The sequence below is a fragment of the Engystomops pustulosus genome, chromosome 8 (assembly GCF_040894005.1).
Source record: "Engystomops pustulosus chromosome 8, aEngPut4.maternal, whole genome shotgun sequence".
Taxonomy (NCBI): domain Eukaryota; kingdom Metazoa; phylum Chordata; class Amphibia; order Anura; family Leptodactylidae; genus Engystomops; species Engystomops pustulosus.
This window is the reverse complement of record NC_092418.1, coordinates 36,074,524-36,100,523: the sequence shown is the minus strand read 5'-3', so window position 1 is coordinate 36,100,523 and position 26,000 is coordinate 36,074,524. Positions and strand designations below refer to the sequence as shown.

Below are 26,000 nucleotides of genomic sequence, written 5' to 3'. Positions count from 1 at the left end.
GTACTTTAGTCTTCAGAAATGGATCTATGAATGATCCATTTGTTGGGTTTAACCACTAGATCTATGAAAAGTCCAATCTGTGCATCAAATTCCATCCCTGGTGTAACACTGTCTTCGTACCCAAGCTTAGAGCAAGAACGAAAATACCGGCAGGACACGCAGGGATGGGATTGGCCATGGAAAGTTTTAACGAAATACACACCTAAAAATATCAGATTATCCCCATGCACTGGGAATTTTGGGATGATCCTTTCTTTCTAGTGTGTTTCATAGTTTTCAACTAAAACAGTCTCAGTTTATGAATAAAGATTCGTGTTGATACTTACAAATCGGGATGAGTTGTCATTTTTCACAGTTTTGGCATTACCGAAAGCTTCAAGGATGGGATTAGCTTGAAGAAGCTGCTTTTCCAGCTCTCCCTAGAATTCATAGCAACCGGTGTTATGCACAGAAATCATCCAATGAAAAGGATAGTATGTGTACATGGATGCAACTTAGGGTTATGGCCTGAAATACCTAAAATATATGAACTTTAATGGGCGATCAAAGCACTTACTCCTTTGAGGGGATTGCTTGATGTGCTGGTGGATTGCAATTAAGAACGCTATTGTAGCATGAAGTCTGGAGCAGCCGCTATAATACAGTAAGTACTGTAATGTTCATAGATCAAAGACCAAGCATCGCATCTGCTAAGTATCATTACTGAGATGCCCTGATTGGACTTGGCACAAGCCCACAGATGAATGATTGGTATTCTTGGCAAAAGCTAATATCAGACAAGAAACATCCTGGATCTTCTTATCTCGTGATCTATACATAGCATTGGGCCATGTTATGAAGTAATGCACATCACCAAGCTTTAAAGCAGCCCTGCTTAACCCTTCCTATGCCTGAGTGGTCGCTAATGCATTCCGCATTACTGGAACACAATGATGCCGAATGCAGAGATACTTAGCCTGCAACTGGAAAAAAAATCAATGCCTTCGTGTCACATCATTGATTTTGCATGCACAGATCCACAAGCAGTGTAGTAAGAAGATGAATGTGTACACAGCACGCCATGCACTCTGAGAAGAATAGTATTGACCACTAGCCGAAAAACTGAATTGGCTGTACCTTCCCCACCACAGTGGACACAATGGCATGGGCTGGTATGTTACGATTTTGCTGACACTACTTTTCAGAATATGCTACTCCATGGCACTACTAGAGGGGGGCACAACTACTTAGGTAAGTGGCTCTAGTTTGGGATTCTGGTGTAAGCACGGCTATGTGAAACAATACAGCGGCATGGTATTTAGCATCATGTCTCGCAGACTATGCCTAAATGGGATTTGCCAGGAATTTGATATGTGATAAGTCATCAATATCTAATTTTTGTGCATTGACACCTGGTATCCCCATGGATATAAAACAGCCCTGACAAGAACAGTCTATGAAGTCTGAAACAGAGGCTCCTAATACTACAGTAAGTAGTGACCGAGCCAGGAAAATGCTTCTGCAATTAAGCATCTCGGCCACTATATAGCGTATGTAGCGGTAAATGTCCAGCTCTTTATGCGGTTTTTTACTAGAGCCATGGTACTAATATTAGTTGATGGGAGTGCCAGGTGTCGGATCTCCATCTATCTAATATTAAAGACCTATCTTAAGGATAGTTCATCCATATCAACATCATAGAAAAACCCTTTAACATTATAACTAATTTAGGAAGTTTAGGCAGTATAATAAGGGGTGCGGTTAATATGGTGCTGTAGCACATGCTTTGTTGCTTTTATGATTGAGGATCCTGAATACCTGCTGCACAATACTCTATCGGCCAAAAGGCAACTAAATAGTTTCCATTACTCTTTATCTTCTCATCTTCATATAAACTCACTGAATAGTTACATCTGTTCACTGTCTTTACTGAGGAATGAAATTAGTCTCATTATGCAATCTATGCAGCCGAGTATTGGCTATAGGATCTATAGGGGTGCAGAGGTCGGGGTCACATCTGGATTGTGTGCTGCCGCATAACAATAAGAATAGAATATTATGGGGGACTCTTTTTCTAATTTGGCTATGGCACTGTATACTGTGAATTTTTTCTGCATCTAATGATACATCAAGGATTGACACTGAGTCAATGATATCACATTTAGATTGATTAGCAGATAACTGAGTGTCTCATAGTCGTCAATAATCCGTGCCATGGTAACATATGGCCATGGGTCACTGGTTGGGATCATAGTACCTATTATGGCATAAAATAATGAAGACCTATCCTGAGGATTGGTGGGTGTCCATATGAGTTGAAATGGAGCCTTCCACCTCTAGCTCCATCCATTGTTCCAGCAGTGATTGGTGTTAGACACCCTTCGAATACTAATGACTTATCCTGTATCAGTGTCAAAAATATAATAATGCCAAAAAATCCCTTTAAATTATGACACAGTTCTACTAAAGTCAGATGTAACTAGAATAAAGTAATCCATATGTTAACCTACACCAAGCATGAGCTAACTGCAAAAAATTACATTCCATTAACTTGAGCAGATCCTGCAGTTTATTGTGGACTAATCTTTGAGAGATTCAGAGTAATACTGTACATCAACCCCCTGGGAAGTCTACTTGAGCCAAAATGAAGAAGTTACAGTCAGCATGTGTGGTGCCCTTCCTTCCTGTGATCATCCCTGAGGATATATTCGATTGTAGTCTACAGGGCTAAATACAGATTACCGTAATAATCAAAAATCAAAGTATCAGCAAGCAAAGAAACATGCAGTCATGCAAGGCACACGTCAAAGGATTAATATGGAAGGTGCACACAATATTGCAATCCCATTATAAGTTCACAGCAAATCCGTTAAGTCTTTTTTTTTCTTCAGTTCGTTGACTTAATGTTCAGGCTGCTGGTTCTGTCAGCATTGTCGAAAAAGTTATCAAAAAGTATCAAAAACAAACAAAGGATGGTGTGAGATTTGACTTCCGATCAATGATAGTCAGCCATAAAGTTTTGAAAACAAAGTTTTTTACTAGGATGGTCATATTTTCCTTTAGATTTGTACCCATTATAAAATGTAACTCATCTCGATCATCTTTTATGTTTTTTTTTTTTTACAACCCTGCCAGTTTGGATGACAACCACAGATCCGAGTCAAAGCTCACTCATGGAACTAATTTGTGTCAATCACAAGTGCAATTGTTGCAGTTCACTGTGTGATACAACATGATATTACCACCGCTGTATCTGAGTGAGCAACAATAGCATGAAAAGGTCTACCCAGTGCTAAAAAACACACACACAACACACTGCACAATCTATTTACTCACGTAGGCAAAAGACGGGCCTTGCTGTAGTTGAATAATGTGGTAAAACAAATGTCAGAAACAGAAATGGCATAACATACATTTTGTCCCTATTTTTATCACAAATTAACAGAAAGAATACAAGGAGGCTGCACACAAGAGCTACAAATCCCATCATAGAGAAGAGAATTCCGGTGTAATATACAAGATAAAAGTTAAAAACTGGCTGTTTTTGCACCAAATTTTGCAACTCATTATGTTGGGTTTGTGTTTAATGCAGGGTGCAGTCGTTCTGCGGTATGCCCACCAGGCTCCATCTTTTTCCGGTGTATGGTGCAGCACCGTACCACAGCCGAACCGTCATTGACGTCCATGGGGACGTACATGGGGCCACAAACTTGCGGCCGAATATATGTCCCCATAGACGGGCGTCTGAATGTACCCTTATATAAATGATAGCTTGTATCTATACCAGCTTCTAAATCATCAGGAGGTCTACACCTCTTATTAAGATAAGTACAATCCTGTGCAGGTAAAACGTTTGAGGTCTCAATGTGTCCCCCAATCTGTGGGAATTAATTGTGAATTATAGTCTACTTTTAGGTAAAAGTTTATAACTGATAGATCTATAAAAAGTCTGCCATGTCTGAAGGATCATGGACAATGGGATTGTCTCATCAAGCTATATCGATGTCATAAAAGGGGGCTGGTGACTCAGGACACTGCTCTTTCGGGAAGTCAGTGATCTATTATCCAAATATCACATGGTTGGGCTTTCACTTAAATGACTGGCATATAAAAAAACATGTTGCTGGAATGATTATAGTAGATGGCCTGATGAGCTTCTTAAAAAAACATCCCTCTCCTGCCATTTTAGTTGTAGTATATATAATACTTATATTCTGTATTAAATACCATCTGGATAATCTTTTCTCATAATCTTTTACTCCAGTTAAGTTGACCACTGGGTGTTGTCTGCTTTCAAAAAGAGGTGTGTCCTACACAGTCTAGTACCGGCAGCTGTGATTGGTCAGGTGTGTAGGAACACCCCTCTCCTACCTGGTAACAACCCAGCTGTCAATTTCACCATAAATTTATAAGTAGAACACAATGATGCAGAGTTTTTTTAAAAATGACCAAGAATATTTATTATCTTTTACAAACAAAATTAAATATCAAATGACACAATTTCGATATATCGGGCCAAAGGAAAATCCTCTATCTGCACACTGCTAAGCCTCTCCATAAACAATTTAGAGAAAATGATGACATTTCTGCAGAGAATATTTCACTGGGTGCTTGAAGTGACAAGGGATACGCTGGAGATTATGACGGGTCACTACACAGAGTATATTAAACAAAGTCTAAGCTATGCATAAACACCAGCATGGAAATGTAGCTGTGTATTCTTAATATGTCACATACTTGGCAGGAGAACAAATGACTGGAGCTGCTATGTTGTCTTTACTGGCTCCACCCTTGTGAAGGGTTTGTTGAGTGTTACAATACATCAGTATATGAGTCGCTTTGTGATGTTGTGATACATTATTCATGGACTGTACTTACTGTGATGGTGGTGTCTTTCTTTCCCTTGTGTGACGATGCCACCACAGCCAGGTACTGGATGACCTTCTTGGTATTCTCTGTCTTCCCGGCACCAGATTCACCTCTTAATTAAAAAAAGAAAAAATCAGGTTTTAACAGTAGCCGCGGGAGGTGCAAAGTACTACGCTCATAATTTGGCACCATATTATAATTGGCTCATTATACAAATGTTGCAAATGTAAAAACAACATCTATCTTGAACTTTAATGATATGTAAAATATTTAATATTAACTATCAACTTAACATTTTCTATCTCTGTAAATTCAATTTTCCTAATTATTTTGCGTTCCATTTTGAAGATTATTATCATTGACTGATAACCAGGGATGGACATAGACAAATGATGGTCCCTAAGCAATAAAAATGCTTGTGTCTCCTTCCATGTTCATTCTCATCTCCAGAACTTATATTTTTGAGGCTACTGCTTCTAGTGTGGTCAAATAACTCTAAAATAATTATCCTATTTAATGTTGAAATTCTTTTTAACTATTGGTGATATATCCCATGAAGTGTAAGCTCTTGCGAGCAGGGCCCTCATTCCTATTGCATCATCTGATGATATTAGTGCTCTGTAATGTCTTAATTTATTTGTATATGTCCCCCATGATATGTGAAGTGGTGAGGAACATGATGCTGAATAGCTCAGAATTTCAATCCTGAGAAGTGGATCCCTCGGTACAGGCCTTGGCAATGCTCTACAAGCAAAACTGCATGGACTTTAGACGGATACATTGGGGCACATTTACTAAGGGTCCGTCGGACGCATTTCCGTCGGGTTTCCCGAATATTTCCTTTTTGCCATGAATTGCACAGGGGTTTTTGGTGCACACGTTCAGATTGTGTCGCTTCAGCGCCGGCTTTAATAAAACACAAATCGGGGGGTGGGCCATCTGACAACCCGACTGATTCGGAAATTAAAATTCGTAAGACCCGGACTTACATGCACCGGGAAGAAGAAGGTGAACAATGGTGGACCTGAGCGGGGGAGTGACACATGCAGGAAATTGGATGCACAATCTTAGTGAATCACAGCAGCTCCGAATCCTCGTCGGACAACGCACCTCGGGGATCGCGATGGAACGGGTAAGTAAATGTGCCCCATTGTAGCAAATAACCTGAGAGATCTGTGGTGCTGCTGATAAATTTAGCTCACAGAGCATTGTCTGGATAGTATACTAGTCCATTCATTTCTCAGCTGTGAGCAGGACTTACTATGTACAAGCATACTGACATTTAATGGAAACCAGAGTGTTGTAATTTTCCCACATTTAAAATAATATAAATTGAAACTATTCAACCCTATATCTATCTAGAAGAGTTTTAATATGCACTTATTATACTAAGTGGTATGGAAATAATACCCAGAATGTAATTGCTTCCCATGTAATTGAATCATTGCTTGCAGCTCCATATATTCATTTTATTTAGCAGTCTCTAAAACCTGACAAATGGTTTAATACTTAAACTAGATTCTTAGAAATTCTAGTGATGTCTGAGTCATACGGATTAATATGGGTTATCTACTAATTATTACAATAATTATTATCCTCAATTTCTTCTAGTCTCCCTGTCAAATTGAATAGATGAAATATGGAAGTCTTCTGCTCCAAGCAAACTTATAACGCCACTAATAACCCAAAGTGACCTATTCATAGCTAAAAGCCACTGCCAATAATGTCACATAGCATAATTATTATTTAACTGATGTTATATTTCAATAATGAGAATTAAAGGAATACAGGAATCATGGGATAATGTACACCCAGGGGATTCGGAGAAGTACTGCTATCTTTGGCTAGGGGCATGCTCTGTCCCAGTAGGCCGAACTAAGGAAAATAAATGGGAGCTAATCTGCAGTAACTGGGTCTGACCACTAAACAGAGACTGGAGCTGTCTGCTTCCTGATCTATTCTGTGTGGGAGTGTTGAAAGTTGGACCCCCACCATTGTGATCTTGGGGATCTATTCTATGGATATGTTAGCAATATTTGTGCATGGACAACATCTTTAAATATGCCAGAACTCTGGCTCTACAAACGGGTGTACAGTACATGCCATGCACCACATCCATTATTTCTTGTGATAATTTCAATGTGATAAATTTGTTGCATCTATGGTCTGTTTTGTCAGCATTAGTAAGACTGCCCATAAGCTCACAACAATATATTTTAGAGCTTCTCGTAGCTGCGCGCCCTCTTCCGAGAAGCCGGCGTTCTGCGCATGCGCAGTAGCTCCGGCTTCGGAGCAGTGGCCGCTCAGTCGTGGGCCAGCCGTTCTACGCATGGACGAGGGCTGCAAGCCGAAGATGTCAGGGTAGGAGGAGAAAAGAGGCTACTGGGGCGTGGAGTAGCTGCAATGTCTAGCCTCATGTCCGGCTACTCCACGCCCCAGTAGTAACTTACAAAATTTACATATTAGGGTATTAAAGTTTTAAAAAGATAGCAGGGACGTGAGGATTAGCTCTAAAAAGGGCTATCCTCACGTCCAACCTCACCCAAAGAGTTGTTCCTCTTTATAGGGAACCTGTCATCAGCAGCACTTTTTCTGGCTCCCCCATACAAAAAGGTAAACTTATCTTTTTTTCGGAAAAAGACAGTTTTACTATAAAAACTCTTTGGCAATGTGCACACTATTCTCTGCAGGGAAAGCCAGGTAAAAAGAGCTCCTGATGACAGGTTCCCTTTAAGAATGACAATGCCAGCTGCAGTCTACCCTGCAGACATGATAGTTTAGAAGAGTTTACAATATCTGTAGGACATAATATGGAGAATATACACATTGTATACAGTATATCCTTGTGTGTAGTTTTATTTTGCACAGATATAAATAAAATCCTTTGGGAACCCGATACAATTACATTACTTCTAAACATTCTCTGTTTTGGAAAACCGAAACCTTTTAACGGAGGATTGTATGGATCGGTTTCTCCGGTTGAAAGGTTGTAGTGTGGTCATAATAACTTTCATTTGCATTTCCTTTCTCCCAGGCTAAAAGTGCCTATCTCTTGGCATTTCTCAAAAATCCCCAACTCTCTGACCATATATGGCAGGATATCTTCCTAATTGTCATACCAAGCTCCCAGGCATTATTTGCTAAATGCTCTCACACTCTATAACAGTTCCAAAAGTTTTCTGCACTGCGTGTGATGGAGGATCAGAAAAGCAAACGAAAAGTGCCTCCAGTCCTAAAATTAACACAGAGAATGGAGATACAGCTCTATTCTCCACGTAGTGGCTGACCCTGGGAACTGCAGCTCAGCTACAATCCAGCTGGCGGAATAAGCAGTTTCCAAGTGTAAGGCCCCCACCCAGTGGCGTAACTAGGAGAGACAGAGCCCCCTAGCAGGCTACTGCATGGGCCCCCCTTCCTACTTAAAAAATATACACATTATACTCACACATGCGAGTTACAATCACATATAAATACACTCATGCGCACACATATAGAGCATATACACACACATACAGTGCCATATGCAACATACTTACATACAGTGTATACAGACACCATGTACACATCACAGATACTGCATATATACATAAAAGTATAGGTTATATTATATACATATTATGCTGGACATGTGAAGTACAATATAGATATAATGGTGCACATCCTCCATTCTTTATTGTGTCAGGTCGGATGACGGGGCCCCCTGACACTGTGGACCCCATAGCGGCTGCTATGGCTGCTACCACTGTAGTTACGCCCTTCCCCCACCAATTAGATATTAATGACTTATCCAATGAATTGCAATGTGCAATATTACTAAAAAATCTGTGCAACTACCAGGGTCACTTTTTCTTACATAGGTTTTCCGCACTGTTCTGCTGTTCTGTGTTGCTGCAGGGGCAGGACACTATCCCTCTCATGGAAAGCCAATGAGAGTCACCTCGGTATGGCCTACACCCATTCCAAACTGGTTATGACCGTCTCCATAGCTGCCACTCCCGTTGTATGTATATTGTGTATATAACAGATATAACAGCATCAACATTCATGTATCACTATTTCATTACCACTGAGGCCAGGGATATACAACATCTATGACCTCATCAGTTCTGATTGTACAAGGCAAAAGCTAGCCCTGAGGGGCTCTGAAAGTCTGAAAATCCTATGTACACAGCTGTACCCTTAAAAGGGTGTTCTGGGAAAAGCAACATCTGATACAAAAAAAACATAATTCTATAAATAAATGAATATAACAAAACTCAATGTCATAAGTCACAAAATGGAGCTTAAATAGTTTTATTTTATGACTCACAAAATGTCATGGGGTTTCTAAAGAAGGCAGAGTAATCACCAAGATGGCAGCCATTAGAAACTACAACTCCCATGATTCTGTAATCCCTCCTCCCTCTTATGCTCTGCTCCCAGTGAAGATGTAACAGAATGCCCTGCTCTGTTACCATAGTCACTGCGCATTACCTCACTGAGATGACGTCTAACCACAACACTGGCCATACTGGATGCACCTCAACCAACCCACTACAGCCAAACACAGTGGTGATCACATGACCTGCAGGACATATGATGTGGACATGTGACCAGCAGCCATCTTCTGTCCTATGTCTGCTCAGAGTGGAGAAAATTAACTGTACATACACTGAACATACACTGTAATGAAGAATTAAAATGCTACTGGCTCATCTGATTAGCGCCTTTTTGGCTGCATTCGGTTGGTTGTAGTGCATCCAGTGTGGCCATGGTTGTGGTGATGTGCAGTGATGACTGCTACATCATGGGAGTTGTAGTTTTCTGTGGCGGCCATCTTGGAGATAACTCCCCCTACTTTAGAAAGCCAATAACATTTTTTGAATCATAAAAGCAAACTATTTAAGCTCCATTTTGGGATTAATGACATTGATTTTTTTGTATTCACTTATCTATAGCATTATGGTTTTTTTTAACAGACGTTCATATTCCTGGAATACGCCTTTAAGTACTATAGTTCTAAAAGCTATTCAGTGATGGTAGCAAATTAGAAATCATGGGGTGTGGGCTTTCTGCTTATAGATTAATGGACCACTTTTGCATTCTACTAAAAAAGTAATTAGTTTCCATATCTTATTATCTACTAATATACAGTTGTTATATGTAGGATTTATGAAAGACATGGAGCGTAGATAATATTAGACTCCTAAAAACGTGCTTATCTACCTCATTATTTAGTAAACTATGAATTAGGAGGGATCCATCTTAAGAAAGAGGTTTTAGTTTATAAACATAATTCCTATGTCATTTCAGCATCAGGTATCTCATGTCATAGATATTTAGTAACATTGCCAAGTGACTTTACATTAGACAAATGGCACAGTTGAGGTTTCCCAGTGTTTGATATAAGTCTGTGATGTCTGTTTGCAGTGTCCTTTTTAGGGAAGCTGTCAGCAGGTACTTAAGCATGGCTGCTTATTGGGCAGTACCTTAAAAGAAAGCCATCATCAAAATCCATCATGATAAACCAGGGAACTTACTCATACATCCAGGTGCCAGTGTAATTTTATATATATTAATATTATATATATTTTATTTGTTATCCACGACCTCCTTCCTTCTAAAATCCACTTTTATAATTATGCTAATGAGTGCAGACATTTCATTAAAGGGGGGCATCTGGGGTGGACATTTCATTAAAGGGGCAGGGGGGCGACTATGTCCTGGGGGGAGCTGACTGTGAACTGGGGGGGGGGGTTGAATATGGACTAATGGGGTGTGTCTATATACTGAGTGGGCACGTATTGAGGCTGTTTATATACTGAGTGGGCACGTGCAGGGGTTTTTTATATACTGAGTGGGCACGTGCAGGGGCTATCAATATACTGAATGGGAACATGCTGGGGCTGTTTATATACTTAGTGGTTACTTGCAGGAGCTATCTATAAACTGAGTGGGCACATGCAGGGGATATCTATATACCGAGTGGGCATGTGCAGGTGCTATCTATATACTGAGAGGGCAAATGAAGGGGCTATCTATATACTGAGTGGGCAAGTGCAGGGGCTATCTATATACTGAGTGGGCAAGTGCAAGGGCTATCTATATACTGAGTGGGCACATGCTGGGGCTATCTATATACAGTAGTAAGTGGGAATGTGCAGGGGCTATCTATATACTGAGTGGGCACGTGCAGGGGCTATCTATATACTGATTGGGCAAGTGCGGGGGCTATCTATATACTGAGTGGGCATGTGGAGGGGCTATCTATATACAGTAGTGAGTGGGTATGTGCAGGGGCTATCTATATACTGAGTGGGCATGTGGAGGGGCTATCAATATACAGTAGTGAGTGGGCATGTGCAGGGGCTATCTATATACTGAGTGGGCATGTGGAGTGGGCATGCCCACTCAGTATATAGATAGCCCCTGCACATACCCACTCACTACTGTATATAGATAGCCCCTCCACATGCCCACTCAGTATATAGATAGCCCCTGCACTTGCCCACTCAGTATATAGATAGCCCCTGCACGTGCCCACTCAGTATATAGATAGCCCCTGCACATTCCCACTTACTACTGTATATAGATAGCCCCAGCATGTGCCCACTCAGTACAGTATATAGAAAGCCCCTGTAATGTAGGGTCCTGTCAAAAAAGTCCAGCTTGTCACGGCTTAACAATGTTTTGGTCAAAAAAAATTCTGTATACAATGTTATGTATCAATGTGGGAATGGACGCCAGGGGGGCCCATTAGAATGAATTGGGCACAGCTGAAATACCAATCACAGCTGTGATACAATGTAAGATGTCTGATAGACTATGAGGATGGCGCAGCTCTTTTTGGAATGCTGCTATCAGTTGGTGTGCAGGATGTCAGACACATGCTGGTGTGACGTTAACCAACTTTCCTAAGGATAATGAATCAATGAAGAGGAAAAGGACACAATCTTAGGAATACTCATAGCATTCTATGTAAATGATCAATCATATGACGAGTATATGAATTGTACTTACGTGCAAAGAATGGACTGATCTTCACGATCTGCAAAAAAATAAGAAGCGTTTGTTATTAGATGTGACAGTATACATTGACTATTGTCATCTTGTGCTTAAAACCAATACCAGTCTATATAAGAGGTTGGGGTGACATTTTTCATAGGTTTCTATACTGATGGCAGATAACTATGTATCACCTTTACAGGTTTGTGATGCTGATGACTGATCCATTGGACATATCAGATCACTGGATCCCGGCACTCAAGACCTGACAGATCAGCAGATGACAGGAAGCCTCCAGTATTGGAATAAAACAGTGAAAGGAGCTGAAAGGCCTAATTTATTCTCTATGGCTGTCCTTCAGAACTACAGCTGAGATCCTGTTCTCTTAAAGGGTTTATATTTGTGATCCAATCAGGTGGTGCACTCAGAGTGAAAGTTTCTAACCAATTTATTATAGGTCTTAAAAACACAACGCGTTTCGGGGTTGAGAACCCCTTTATCAAGTGGACAAAGACTATTCTGAGGATACAAAGCAGGTCCTCCAGGGCATGCAATTCCCCGGAGGACCTGCATTGTATCCTCGGCATAGTCTTTGTCCACTTGATAAAGGTGTTCTCAGCCCCGAAACGCGCTGTATTTTTAAGATCTATAATAAATTGGTTAGAAACTTCCACTCTGAATGCGCCACCTGATTGGATCACAAATATAGACTACTTCCCACAAATTCTAAGTAGCACGACTACACCACACAGGAGTTTTCCTCCAGGAGGCAGCAACGGATCAATCCCAACTCGATTCTAAACATTTCATAGCGTTGTGCCTATCCTAGCACAACCACACAAGGTGAGCTTAATATTCACCCTCATTTTTAACCCATATCTAAAGGTGTGACACTATTAGTACTCTCTCCATGTCCTCTCTTGCCCCACTCTATTACACAAGGGTATGTCAGGAGGCTCCATTCATCTCTTTACAACTGAGCTGCAATACCAGAACAAACCATGGTCAGCTGTGGCGCTGTTTTTGGAGGAAAGCAGCCATTTTTTTCAACCTTGGGACAATCCCTTTAAATTTTAATTCAGCTGCATTTTTTTATAGTCATCAGAGCTAAACTTCTGGCTCCTCTCTCAGTTATTATTGTGGAACAGGAGACTTCCTAGAATCAGCTGATCGGAGGGGTTCCTGAGTGTTGGAAGCCCACTAATTTGATATTGATGACATCAACATTACAGACCTTAAAGATTCCTTTAAGTATATATTCACAGAAAGACTTGATGTGATGGTACATCTAAACATCAGATCGAATAACTCTTTAAGACATGTGGAGGCCAAATCCGGTTACGCTGGGGTCCATGACTTGAGCACTGGCCAAGCCGGATGGAAGGTTTATTTCTCTATGGGGAATCAGATCCTATGTTCTTCTTCCTTCTATTTTTATCCTGCATTGTTTTCTCATCATGTTGGGCTGTGTCTGTAAATGACTTTCTTACTGTCACAGATGATAATTGTTTTTACATGGAAAAGTTCCAGTTCATTTCTATGTAGAAATGTAGTGTTTCTCTTGGACATGGCAGATGTGGTTGGGACTGTTTACTCTCACAATGATGGGATACGAACTGCACAACTATTTCATTCAATTCAGTCGCTATATTCCTTCCAGATAATCTGAACGTTTTAGGCCGTGTTAACACATCGCAGATCCATTGTGGTTTGTATTTAAAGACCAAATACAAGAAGTGCTTTCCAGAAAAAAATTAAGAAATCATGAGAACACATCTATGACACACCCGAAAAAGGGTGCCTTGAAAAAAATCTATTTGTATAAAGAATTGATAGGACCACACATTATCCTTCGGAGAGCACTTTTGCCGTACATTGTGACAACTGCATGTGGCAATCCACAGTCATCTGCAGTATCCAATCACAGCATGAAATTTGACACCAAGGTATTACCTTCAACAGGTATTGTCGCCCAAGGATTGGGTGATACAAGTTTATTGCAATGAGAATATTCAAAATTTCACAAGGCTCAAACACTCTACTAGTCAGTAAGTACCGTGTCAGGCAAGCTGGCTAAGGGGACGGCGCAGGGGAACACGGGTGAGAAAGTCCAGAAAACACCAAAAAGTCCAACAGAAAAAGTCAAGTGATCACTGCATCAACGTCCTTGCCCGCTTTATAATTAATCTCAAGTGCGTAAAATGCACTGGGATAAAACTAGATTTCACAGTACCTTCCTCCAATGAACGAAAGAAATGCAAATACTTTGCGTGCTCTCCTGATCAGCGTTCCTCCGGTTTTGCTGGATAAGGCACCCGGATAGCGGCTGATAGTCGGTGCGTGAGTGTCTGCCTCACCAGGAGAACACGCAAAGTATTTGCATTTCTTTCGTTCATTGGAGGAAGGTACTGTGAAATCTAGTTTTATCCCAGTGCATTTTACGCACTTAAGTTTATTGCAATGTCTGGCCATGCCTTATGAAAAGAGCTGTATATAAATAACTTTCTGCCATAGCTAAGAGAAGAGGTCCTAAGTGGTGACGTCTCCATTGTAGATCATCAAGTTCAGCCTCTAAAGTAGCCCCTTAAAGTAGATAAGCAATCTCTGTATTTGGCATGTATCATGTACCCTGAATAGAGGCACCACTAACGTGAAGGTAGAGAAGTAACTTAGGGGGGTGCAGAAGTTGTGGTTACAACCAAGCCAAGGTGCCTAAAGGTAAATCTTCCCAATACGCAGAGAGAAATGCTATAGGATACAGTATATTTTCTAGTTGGGGAACCGGTAAAGATTTTGGATAAGCTTCAGTTACAATTCTGAATTCAAGGGCTTGTTTTTCAGCTGGTCTCCCTTTTCCTGAGCCTACTGCCCCTGTAAAATAATGATTCTCCCATAGGCACATGTTCTTTGACATGAAGCTGGCAAGGGCATACCGGGAACCAAGTCAGTTACTAAAAAGATGCTTTAGAAACTGTTTTTAAATAAAAATTGTAATACGTTCCATAATTAATTTCTTTATTTTTTTAAGAAATTACTTTCTGATCTCCAGGTGTCTGTGTAGTGTATCCAAGATGATGGGCTTGAGGCCAGCACACCATATATGTGCATTCGATCATGTTGTAATGTGGCACCATGCCTAGGAGTTGTACAGGTACCACTAGCCAGAAAGAAAACCTCTGAAGAATGATGTGAATGCATAAAGTTTCATAATAAGCCATGTTGTAGGCCTCCTGTATAGAACTGCGTACCTGCAGCATTGCTAATATTGTTGAGTTTATTTTGGCTAAATTCATAAAGATCCAAATACAGTAATACTCCTTAAGGCCTCATGCATACGACTGTATGGTCTTTTCTGTTCTGTATTTAGGGCTGTATTCTGGCCGTAAATATGCGATGTATTGCAACAGTATGGCAACGTATTGCACCATATGGCATCCTATTGTACCGTATCCGTATAAAATACGGTGGGCTGGCATATGATGTATGGCTGACTATTGGCTGGCTGACAGAATGCACCTCCCCTTGGTTCTGAATACTGCACGTATATATGGCATGACTTCTATGGGCCGTACAGAACTGAAAGACAGTGGAAAATAGGACATGCTCTACATTTTTATATGTCCCGCTCACGGTATGGTACAGTACAGTTATGTACATGGATGGCCATATTGCCCATTGGAATGCATGGGGCCGTATATACAGCCGTTTTTTATGCGGTCGTGTACATGAAGCCTCAGGCTGTATTCACACGAACATGTAAATAAGGCTGTATATAAAGGTACCATACGTCTTCATTCTTTTCCATGGGCAATACAGGCTTCCATTAAATGGCCATATTGTGCACCGTACCATTGTTGAGCCGTATAAAAATATGAGGCATGTCCTATTTTCTTATGTATTTGCGTCCATATGCCTCATAGAAGTCAATGGGAACGTTTAAAATACGGGTCGCATACGGGCTGCATATGGTTGTGCACCCTATCCTGCTATCCAGTGGGAGGTGCATTTTGTCAGCCAGCCAATAGTCAGCCATCCATCATTTGCCGACCACCATTTTTTATATAGATTTTGTAAGGATACGGTGCCATACGTGCACATAAGGATGAAAAATGTCGCGTAAATACGGATACTTTAGGATTCATACAGCACAGAAATACAGTACTAAAGAAATCACATGTTCGTGTGAATGTAGAGATTTTTAATGGCCAAAAATGAGGGAAACAACTATCCTAACCAATCCCCCCATTTAGCTGCACACTCTCATCAGCTGTACAATACATGTGTACTAACAGGAGGAGAGTAACCGGTTATTTCTACCTGTCAAGAAGATAAAATAGAGTTGTCTGATCTTTGCTCCCCACCATACATCTGTTGTCAATGAAGAACTGGGAGAACCAACAATCTTCCAATCCATGTGTCAGATTTAGGCTTAATTCAGACCACAGATAGTGTAGAGCTGCACATTTGCTCCCTGCAGGTCTGTATTACAGTTGTAGCAAAGATTAACATGACTTTCTGCAGGATGATAACTTAAGTCAAGTTAAAGGGAACTAAACTTTTGACAAAATAGCATAAACAAATAGCAGGACATTTTGTGATATGCTTTATTAATAGAATGTGTTCCTGAATACTTCTTTTTCCCTCTGCCTTCCTTCATTATTTAAACATTACACATTGGGGGTCATTCACTAAGGGCCCGATTCGCGTTTTCCCGACGTGTTACCCGAATATTTGCGCCGATTGTACCTGAATTGCCCCGGGATTTTGCCGCACGCGATCGGATTGTGGCGCATCGGCGCTGGCATGCACGCGACGGAAATGGGGGGGGCGTGGCCGACGTATTCGGAAAAACCGCCGCATTTAAAAACCGAAATTGTGTCGCTTGGGACGCGCTTACCTTCACCTGGTCCGGCTCGGTGTATTCTGGCGCGTTCAGTTGATTTTCAGCGCAGCAGCGCCACCTGGTGGACGGCGGAGCAACTACCTTCATAAATCCTGTCCGGACCCGAATCCTGTTCAGAGAACGCACCGCTGGATCGCGAATGGGCCGGGTAAGTAAATCTGCCCCATTGTGTATATCAGCTTCCTGTCCTGTATCCACTGACAGCTGAGAGATAATGAAGCCTGATAAAGTGTGTAATGACGTATCGCGTCACAGACAGTCCTTGCATGGTGTAATCAATGACCTGATGAAGTGTAAATGCATTGTCTTATACTATTTTTCCCTACTTTTTAAGCATTAAAGAGACGAATGTTTTGCAAGTGCACAAAAGTCCCAAATTTTTCACACTGAATTACTATTTTGGAACCATTCATTCTAATCTCATTAATAATCTAAATAATCCTAATAATCAAGGGAAGTATTTTCTAGGTATGGTAAGAGTTAATCATTAGCCTCCTCATCTGTCAGTAATGGACGGACCTCAGAAAGCTTTCAGATACACTGCTCACTACAAGAAGAAGAGCGGAAAAAAGGAACAGAAAAGCAAGGAAGCTGCTTCCTTACTGATGTATATTACAAAGTTTGCAATATCCTGTATATTACAATGTTTGGTGTATATCACCTGCTTTATTCATTTATGAAATAAAAAAGTATTAGTTACACTTTGAGCTTTGCCACATCTGTACATGTTCTCCTCTATAAAAAAAATACTTCCATATATCTCAGGACAAAAGTAAAGGAATACAGCATTATCCATAACAGTTTTATGGGGCTGTATCAATGCTCTGAGATGTATTAGACAACTTAGTGGTCTCCACTAGGAAAAGCAGTGTCCTCCCTCCTCCTTCCCGACATCTCATACCATATAAGGCTTAGTCTTGGAGCACATTTGTATGTTCAAAGTACTTGTATCTCTGTTCTTGATCTGAAATGTATAAATCAATCACGGCCACCTCCTTCCTACACCAAAGCAGTCCCCAGAAAGTCACAGTGTTAATAACAAGGCTTCCTGCCTATTTCATTTACACCAGTACGGCTATGCTGTTATCTTTTATCTGATTTATCTTTCAGAACATCCCCTTCTGGAGGAACTCAAGTATAATCTGACATTTTATCACAAGGACATTGGCTTTTTACCATAAAAGGAGATAAATAACACTGATCAGGGACTGTCTGTATCATTCTCCGGATAGAACGCAGGGTAAAAACCCCGGCCACTGATGCCGTTGTCAATCAGTCATATATTGCACTATGGATCCATGCCATATATACAGATCATATATGGAGCTTGTGGGTTTGTTACGTGTGCTGTGGATCCCTGACAGGAGAGACCACATGTCTTTTGTTTATACCCATGTGCAGGGTCGTAACTTCAGGGGGTGCAGAGAGTGCGGTTGCAACCATGCCCAAGTGGCTTAAGGGGCCCTTAAAGTTTCACTTTCCCATATGAGAAGACTAGTACTATAAACAATACATTAAAGTCGAGGGCCTGGCACAGACTTTGCACTGTGGCCCATCAGCTTCAAGTTACGCCACTGCCCATGTGTGTTCTTTGGCAGAAGGACAGTCCCTGCCTGATATAAGTGCTCCTAAGGCACACGTCAGTGGCTCCCCTCCCCGGAGTGATAACTAATTAAATCCATATCTCCTTTATATCTGACAATTACATCAACTCATCAACAACATCAACTGCAAACCACAACCTGCAACTCTAAATCACTGCAGATGGATGCATTCAGAGAGCATAGCCAGAAAATTAGAGAATATTTTATCCCCCTGTGGTTAACTATAGGAGATCTGATTTAACATCTTGATGATCCCATAGATCCAAGTTACTGTTAGGCGTGTTAATATTTGATCTTGACAAACTCATTATACATGTCAAATATTGTTGACTTTTCATTAAAAAAACACAAAAATCCTGTTCTGACTTAGGTCGGCATTCACCTTCTAAAGATACTTGTTTGACTGCCCCTTATTCTTCAAAACTAGGCGTGATATTCACACTCTACAAGTAAACAGTGAAAACCTATATAGAACGCTCCTTTTTTAAAGGGATACCTTTTAAAGTTATCAACTATTGATGACTCTTAACTTGATTATATATTGATTATAGAAAATTGCAATTTAAGGTTCTTTATACAATAAGACTATAAAGATTATTAAGATTATAATATATAGAACATACTATCAAGATTATAATAATATTGACTATTAAGATTATAATATATAACATACTACAGGCAGTCCCCAGGTTACATACAAGATAGGTTCTGTAGGTTTGTTCTTAAGTTAAATTTGTATGTAAGTCGAAACCACATGTATATTTTATAATTGTAATTCCAGAAAACATTTTTTGACCTCTGTGACAATTGGATTTTAAAAATGTTGGGTTGTCCTAAGAACCAGGATTAACAATAAAGCTTCATTACAGACACCTGTGATAACTGTTACAGCTGTTTATCGTAGCCTAGGGTTAAAGTACAGTAAATTACCAATTACTAGAGGTCCATTTGTAACTAGGGGTCGTCTGTAAGTCGGGTGTTCTTAAGTAGGAGACCGCCTGTATTAAGATTATAATCATAAAAATTAGATTATAAAATCAGTCTAAAATTCTTAATCCAGTAATGTTTGATCCGTGGAGGTTGGACTTCTCGTAGCCCCGCCCATGAGTAAAATCAAGAGGTTGCAATTACATTATTGATTTCTCAAGTCTTAAGTATTATATATGAGCATACCTATACCACCACAATAGCATAATATCCACATGAAGTCACATACAAATATTCCAGAAATCTAATAATATGAAACAGATTTAAAAAAATTGCCAAATAGTGAGAAGAATGTTAATGACCGGCGGTAATGAAAGACAGTTCCCTCAGCTGAAGATATAATCTTGTGTGTGGGCGTCTTGTGTGTAAATTGTATGTAAGAGGAAGAAGCAAACAAGGATGTGAGCTGGAATGGTTTATTTTCCTTGGTCTTGTGTAAGCAGAGCCGTGCGTGTCCTACATGTATATTTTAGGATAACTTGTTTGTGAATATAGAGTGTAAATCCACTATGTCTAAATAATCTGTAAACATCTCACTTTTTTCTTTACTTTTTGATTTTTTGGTGACAGTCCTAAAATACAGGGAATGCATCCTCAACTAATATATAGCCATTTTCACAATTTCTTTCATAATGCTACGTTGAGATATATTTATACATTGTTAAATGTATAAATACTCTTTAAAGGGGTTCTCCCGAGGTTGAAAAACATGGCTGCTTTCTTCCAAAAACAGTGCCATAACCTGACTATGGTCTGTGCAGGTATTACAGCTCAGCTGTATAGAAATGAATGGAGCTTAGTTGCAATACCACACGCTACCCATGGTCAGGTGTGGCGCTGTTTTTAGGAGAAAACAGCCATATTTTTCACCTTGGGAGAACTCCTTTAAGGGTTTTACCAAATTTTAGCAAGCTTATTGGTGAGGGTCTGACTATGAGAATGGGACTCCAGCGGCTGGAGCGGCTAGCTCAGCACCATACGAATGGTTTGGCAGGATGAATGCTCCACCTGCCACTCCATCAATAATAACTGAGAAGGAGACCTCCATTTTCAGGATCACTGGAGTTCCCCTTTTCTTGATTGGTGGGAGTCCTTACAGTTGGAGCCTCACCAATCAGTTTGTTATCCTCTATTCTTTGTATAATGGATAACTTAAATAGTTGGTACAACCCCTTTAACTATCGCCCTATTGACAGTGTATATACCTAGAAAATTTATTATCTGTATCAATACCTGGTAACATGTCTTCTCTCAAAAATAATAGTTATAAAAACTCTTTTCATAAGGAAAAGTGATGTTATGTCTATTACCATCTCCAGATAATGGGGCACATTTACTAAGGCTTTGCACCGCTTTGCAACGCACTTTTTTCGGGCTGTGCACTTTTTTCAATGGGAAAATGGCTTGCACAGGTATGTAAGTAGAAGGTGCACTGCGATTGTGTCGCACGTGACCCCTTCTTGCCGCGGCTGCGCTGCTTCCATGCGACAAACAAATTAGACGGCGTGCCATCGGGCGATCCGACTGATTCGGACTGAGTGCGGGATTTAACTTTCAAATTGTGTCGCAAGCCCTAACCCTAACATGCACATCTAAAAAAAGGTGAACTCTGTCGGACCTGAGCGGGGAAGCGACGCATGCAGGATATCGGGCGCAGGATCTTAGTGAATCGCGGCACAGTGCATTATCGTCGGACAATGCAGTTTCTATGAACTCCAGGAACGGGGTAAGTAAATGTGCCCCAATATGCGCCAATAACCAACTCATTCCAGATCATTGCCTGTTTCACAAATAAACAACAGCTATTATGAACATTCCTTGGAATAGTGAGCTGTTTGGATAATTATCACCATAATCACCCATCTTAAAGGGCCTTTACCTCTAATCCAGGACGTGTGGTTAACAGATTTCTGTATCTTTAGATCTGAAACAAAGTGTATTGTAGTCTGATATACTATCAGAGAACATTCTTCCCTCAGAAGTTATCAGATCTGGAGAAAACTTTGTATACAACAAATCAGATTTGTTATCAGATTTGAAGGGAAATGTGTATACAGTGATTCAGAGCCATTCAGAAAAGTGCCGCACGATGGGGCAGATGTTTCCAATTGTATAGAGGTTTCTGTCATTCCAGCTCACCGATAAAGAACCACGGCATTGTTGCCAGCTGTGTCTGCCTTAGGACATTACCAGATTTGGGAAAAAACATATTCCCTGTGTTTTTTCTTTCAAGTCATCAGCTGGAGAATGAGCTATCAGGGGATGGAGATGGCAGCCATAGATAGATCAGTTCCTAGCCATTACTCTATGTCAGATGTGGGTGGTTTTTTGGGTTTAGTTGATATTTAAGAGACATCAGGTCACACCCACCAGATGGGGGCATTCAAGAACATAACAACGTTTAAAGGTTATGGCTTTTGCATAGGTCATTGATACTTGATTGGTGGGGGTGCAACACCCGGGACCACCACTAATTGGACTTCTGAATGCAGCTCTACTACACACAATGCAGAGTCACAGTGACTGTAGATAACTCATAAAAATGTCTCTAAGCGATTATCTTCCTCTTTTCTTGTGAACATTTAAAAAAAACAGAAACATTACCTATAGACTCAGAATCAGAATTAGCCTGTAGACACATTCTCATGGGATGTATCCAATGAAATAAAATATATCTAAATAGATTTTTGAATTATTTTACAAGTGAATGTTTTAGTATAGATTTTAATAGTATATGAAAAACGATTTTTTACTCATTAACTGGTATATTCTTTCGGCGGAAATTTTTGCTACAGAAAAACATCCATTTACACAACTCAGTTTGGAGTCTGCCATCTTTGGAGCACCACAGGCCACAGCCATTAAGATTGAGGATTGATCTAAGCTACATGCTTAAAGTGGGGTTGTGACCAGAGCCAGATTATTGGGTGGGCTTCCTAATCACGCCCTGGGGCCCACACCAATTTGCTACAAAGGGGGGGCCTCCATAAGAAGCACCCCCCGGGGGGGTAATAGTCAGCTCACTCACTGTATCTGCAAGCCAAACTCAGTGACATTATGCTCCCAGGGAAATACGACTAGTGGATAGTGAGCATGAGGTCCCACCCCTTCAGTGACATCATACTCCTAGGGTCACATGACTAGTGGATAGTGAGCTGGAGGCCACGTCTTTTCTGTGACATCGCACTCCCAGGTTAACATGACTAGTGGATAGTGAACAGGAGGTCCCTCCCCATCCATGACATCATACTCCTTTGATCACATGACTAGTGGTTAGTGAGCAGGAGGTCCCGCCCCTTCAGTGACATTACACTCCCAGGGTCATATGACTAGTGGATAGTGAGCTGGAGGTCCCACCCTTCAGTGACATCATACTCCTTGGGTCTCATGATTAGTGGATAGTGAGCTAGAGGCCCCGTTTTTTCAGTGACATTACACTCCCAGGGTTACATGACTAGTGGATAGTGAACAGGAGGTCCCTCCCCACCCGTGACATCATACTTCTAGGGTCATATGACTAGTGGATAGTAATCAGGCGGGAGGGCATTTATGTATGCTACATTCAGTGGGGGCCTCCACCAACCTTAATCCGGTATCACATACAAGATGAGCATACATCTGAATTTGATAATCTGATTTACATTGAGTCTATTCTGTTCTTCCTTTTTTCTTCTTTTGGGTAAGGACCAGGTTTTAACCCACAAAACCTCATGCCTAATAAATGAGAACACTTTATATACAATCTATTAAGAAGTAATGGAATACAGTGGCGGATGGCATGGCTACTTAGTTATCTATGCCAAAAACTGTGTCTCACTCATATTATGTAGACCTGGATTTACTGAGGTGGTAAAGAGGGTATGGGCAACCCGGAGTCCGACAGCCTTAGGTGGCTTATAAGTTGTATCTTCCCCCGAAAGAAAAACTCAAGCCATGTCTCTACTTAATCCACATCGGTTTTGGTACTATCATGTTGAGCAGAGAGTTCCTTGTGGCTTTTATCTATCTTATCTCCCCATAACACTAGAACAAGCCACTCAAGTGGTTTGTTAACAGGAAAACTTAATGGAGTTTTCAGCAGTTACTCAGCAAAACGACAGCACTTATAGTAGAAGTAATAGTAAAAATAGGCACAAGTAAAAAATACAGTCAATAAAAACTACATTATTATCTGTTTTGGTCATATCCAGCTCCTGAGCTACAAAAATAACCAAAATGAACTACAGGCAGCCCCTGGGTTACGTACAAGATAGGGTCTGAAGGTTTGTTCTTAAGTTGAATTTGTATGTAAGTCGGAACTGTATATTTTATAATTGAAACTCCAGCCAGAATTTTTTTGGTCTCTGTGACAATTGGATTGGGTTGTCATAAGATCCAGTATTAACCATGAAGCTTCAGTGCAGACACCTTTAATAACAGTTATAGCTGTTTATTGTAGCCTAGGGCTATAGTACAGTAAATTACTAAAATCTAGTGGTCCGTTTGTAACTAGGGGTCGTCTGTAAGTCGGGTGTTCTTAAGTAGGGGACCGCCTGTACTATTATTTTTATGACCACTACACTTATTATAGTTGAAGATTACAATTGAAAGCAGAGTATAGTCATCACAAAACTATCATTATAAAGTTCAAATGAATGCATAAAGTAAAAGGTTAGATTGGTTTATAGTAGTTTAATAAGAGTTTTGGCACTGTGTTATTTTTAAAGGAAACCTACCACTACGGATTTACCTATTAAGATTGATGCGGTGGTAGGTGCATCTAAGGTATGTAAGGAAAGGCCTATTTAGGGCTAATCCTTTACTCCCCTCTATCTTTTCTAATCTTTAATCAGGGTAATATGCAAATTTTCTAAAGAGGCTACTGGGGCGTGGAGTAGCCGGGGCTGAGGCTACAGGGTGCGGCTACTCCACGCCACAGTAGCCTCTTTGGTCCTCCTACCAGATATCTTCAGTGCGCGGCTACAAGGAGCTGTGCACACTCATCCGTGAAGCTGGAGTTCTGCACATACGCAGTAGCTCCGGCTTTGGAGCTAAGATCGTCCAGCCACTGGCCTGTGTTCTGCTGCGCACTAAAGATATCTGGGTAGGAGGATCAAAGAGGCTGTTGGGGCATGGAATAGCCGCGCCGTGTAGCCTCAGCTCCAGCTACTCCACGCCCCAGTAGCCTCTTTAGAAAATTTGCATATTACTCTGATTAAAGATTATAAAGATAGAGGGGAGTAAAGGATTAGCCCTAAAATGGGCTATCCTTACATACGTTAGATGCACCTACCACTGGATCTACCTTAATAGGTAGATCCGTAGTGGTAGGTTTCCTTTAATTTTATAACTAGATCCCTATAATTAAAGGGGTTTACCAGCAATACATAAATTAATAAAAAGCTGCAATTTTAACAAAAACACTAACTTTCTAAAACCAATGAGGTTATGGCCACGGTAAATCTGTGGCCTCTCCGTGCAATGCTTACTAACAAAAGCAATTCATGCTAATCCATAATGCCAGTAGAGGGGCACATGATGTGATGGGCAACATAGATGAGGTAGTCTTTTTTAAACATGGGCCCCAGGGCAGTGTAAAAGTAACAAACTCCCTATACATACGTCTCTCACTCCAATCCAGTGTGGCACCTCCTGTCACCCCAGGCCTCTATTCTTATACAGAGGCTCAGGATTGGCGTCACGCCATCAGCGCACTCCCACTAGAGGCTGCAGGGTCTGAACAAGACTGGACTGGGTCACCGGAGAGAGAGAGATAACTGAATTTTTCTTATTTTTACTCCTCCTGTGGTCCATATGAAAATAAAACTTGATCTTGGACATCCCCTTTAAATGACAGCTACTGTGCAACTCTTTTCTATCCACAATTTAATGCAAGAAGATCCAAAACAGATATGTACAACATGGAAATAACCTTACTGGCACAAACCTTATACACTCTATTTTTTTCATTATACAAAGAGTAACATTTATTTGACGAATTTAGTGTTAATTAATAATACTAATAATAATAATAATTATCTTTATTTCAATAGCGCCATCAAATTCCGTAGCGCTTTACAAATCAATTTCCACATAGAATAAACTGACTGTGATGAAGAGCTCACATTCTTTACTTATAATATATATATATATATATATATGTATAGCATTCTTGTTATTTCAGTAGATAGATGAAAGTAGTCATTCGAATGAGAATATTAAGTTTGGGAGAGAGGATAATCTAGCACTCATATTCACTATAAATATTCAATTGTTGTCAAATGCCAAAACTGTATAGGGCCAGGTGACATTAGGAGTGAATGTGATTTAGTTATCTATCTAGGAAAGGATTCTTTACAGTAAGAGTAGTCACACTATGGATTGTCCCAGGAGGTAGTAAAGATAAGAGCTAAGGCAACATTTACAAAATGACTGGATATAATGACAAATGGCAATGGCAGTAATGACTAATTAATCTAACAATTTATGTTGGGTATGACAGAATATGATATCTGAAATCTTAGTTTCATCCAGGGATTACTCTGGTATATTAAGAGAGCCACTTTTGGAGATGGGGGGGGGGAAGCTTTCCTCTAATATGGGACAACTGGTGTACTCTGTATTGGAAGATGCACCACGATGTATTTATATCACTAAACTAACACTAAAACCATTAATATATACCAGAAGTATAA

The 26,000-nt window shown here is 40.5% G+C and overlaps 1 protein-coding gene across 2 annotated transcripts in view; it reads right to left on the bottom strand.

The window, feature by feature from the left end:
• The window catches only part of MYH11 (myosin heavy chain 11), a 65,019-nt gene that overhangs the window by 27,466 nt on the left and 11,553 nt on the right, over window positions 1-26,000 (bottom strand). The window contains exons 4-7 of one of the 2 annotated variants that reach the window (XM_072120655.1): window positions 11,848-11,875; window positions 4,858-4,960; window positions 3,316-3,336; window positions 327-419 (exon numbers count right to left, since the gene is read on the bottom strand). In XM_072120655.1, the coding sequence (XP_071976756.1) occupies window positions 327-419; window positions 3,316-3,336; window positions 4,858-4,960; window positions 11,848-11,875 (245 nt within the window). The remainder of the gene's footprint in view (window positions 1-326; window positions 420-3,315; window positions 3,337-4,857; window positions 4,961-11,847; window positions 11,876-26,000) is intronic. The other variant, XM_072120656.1, reaches the window with a different exon arrangement.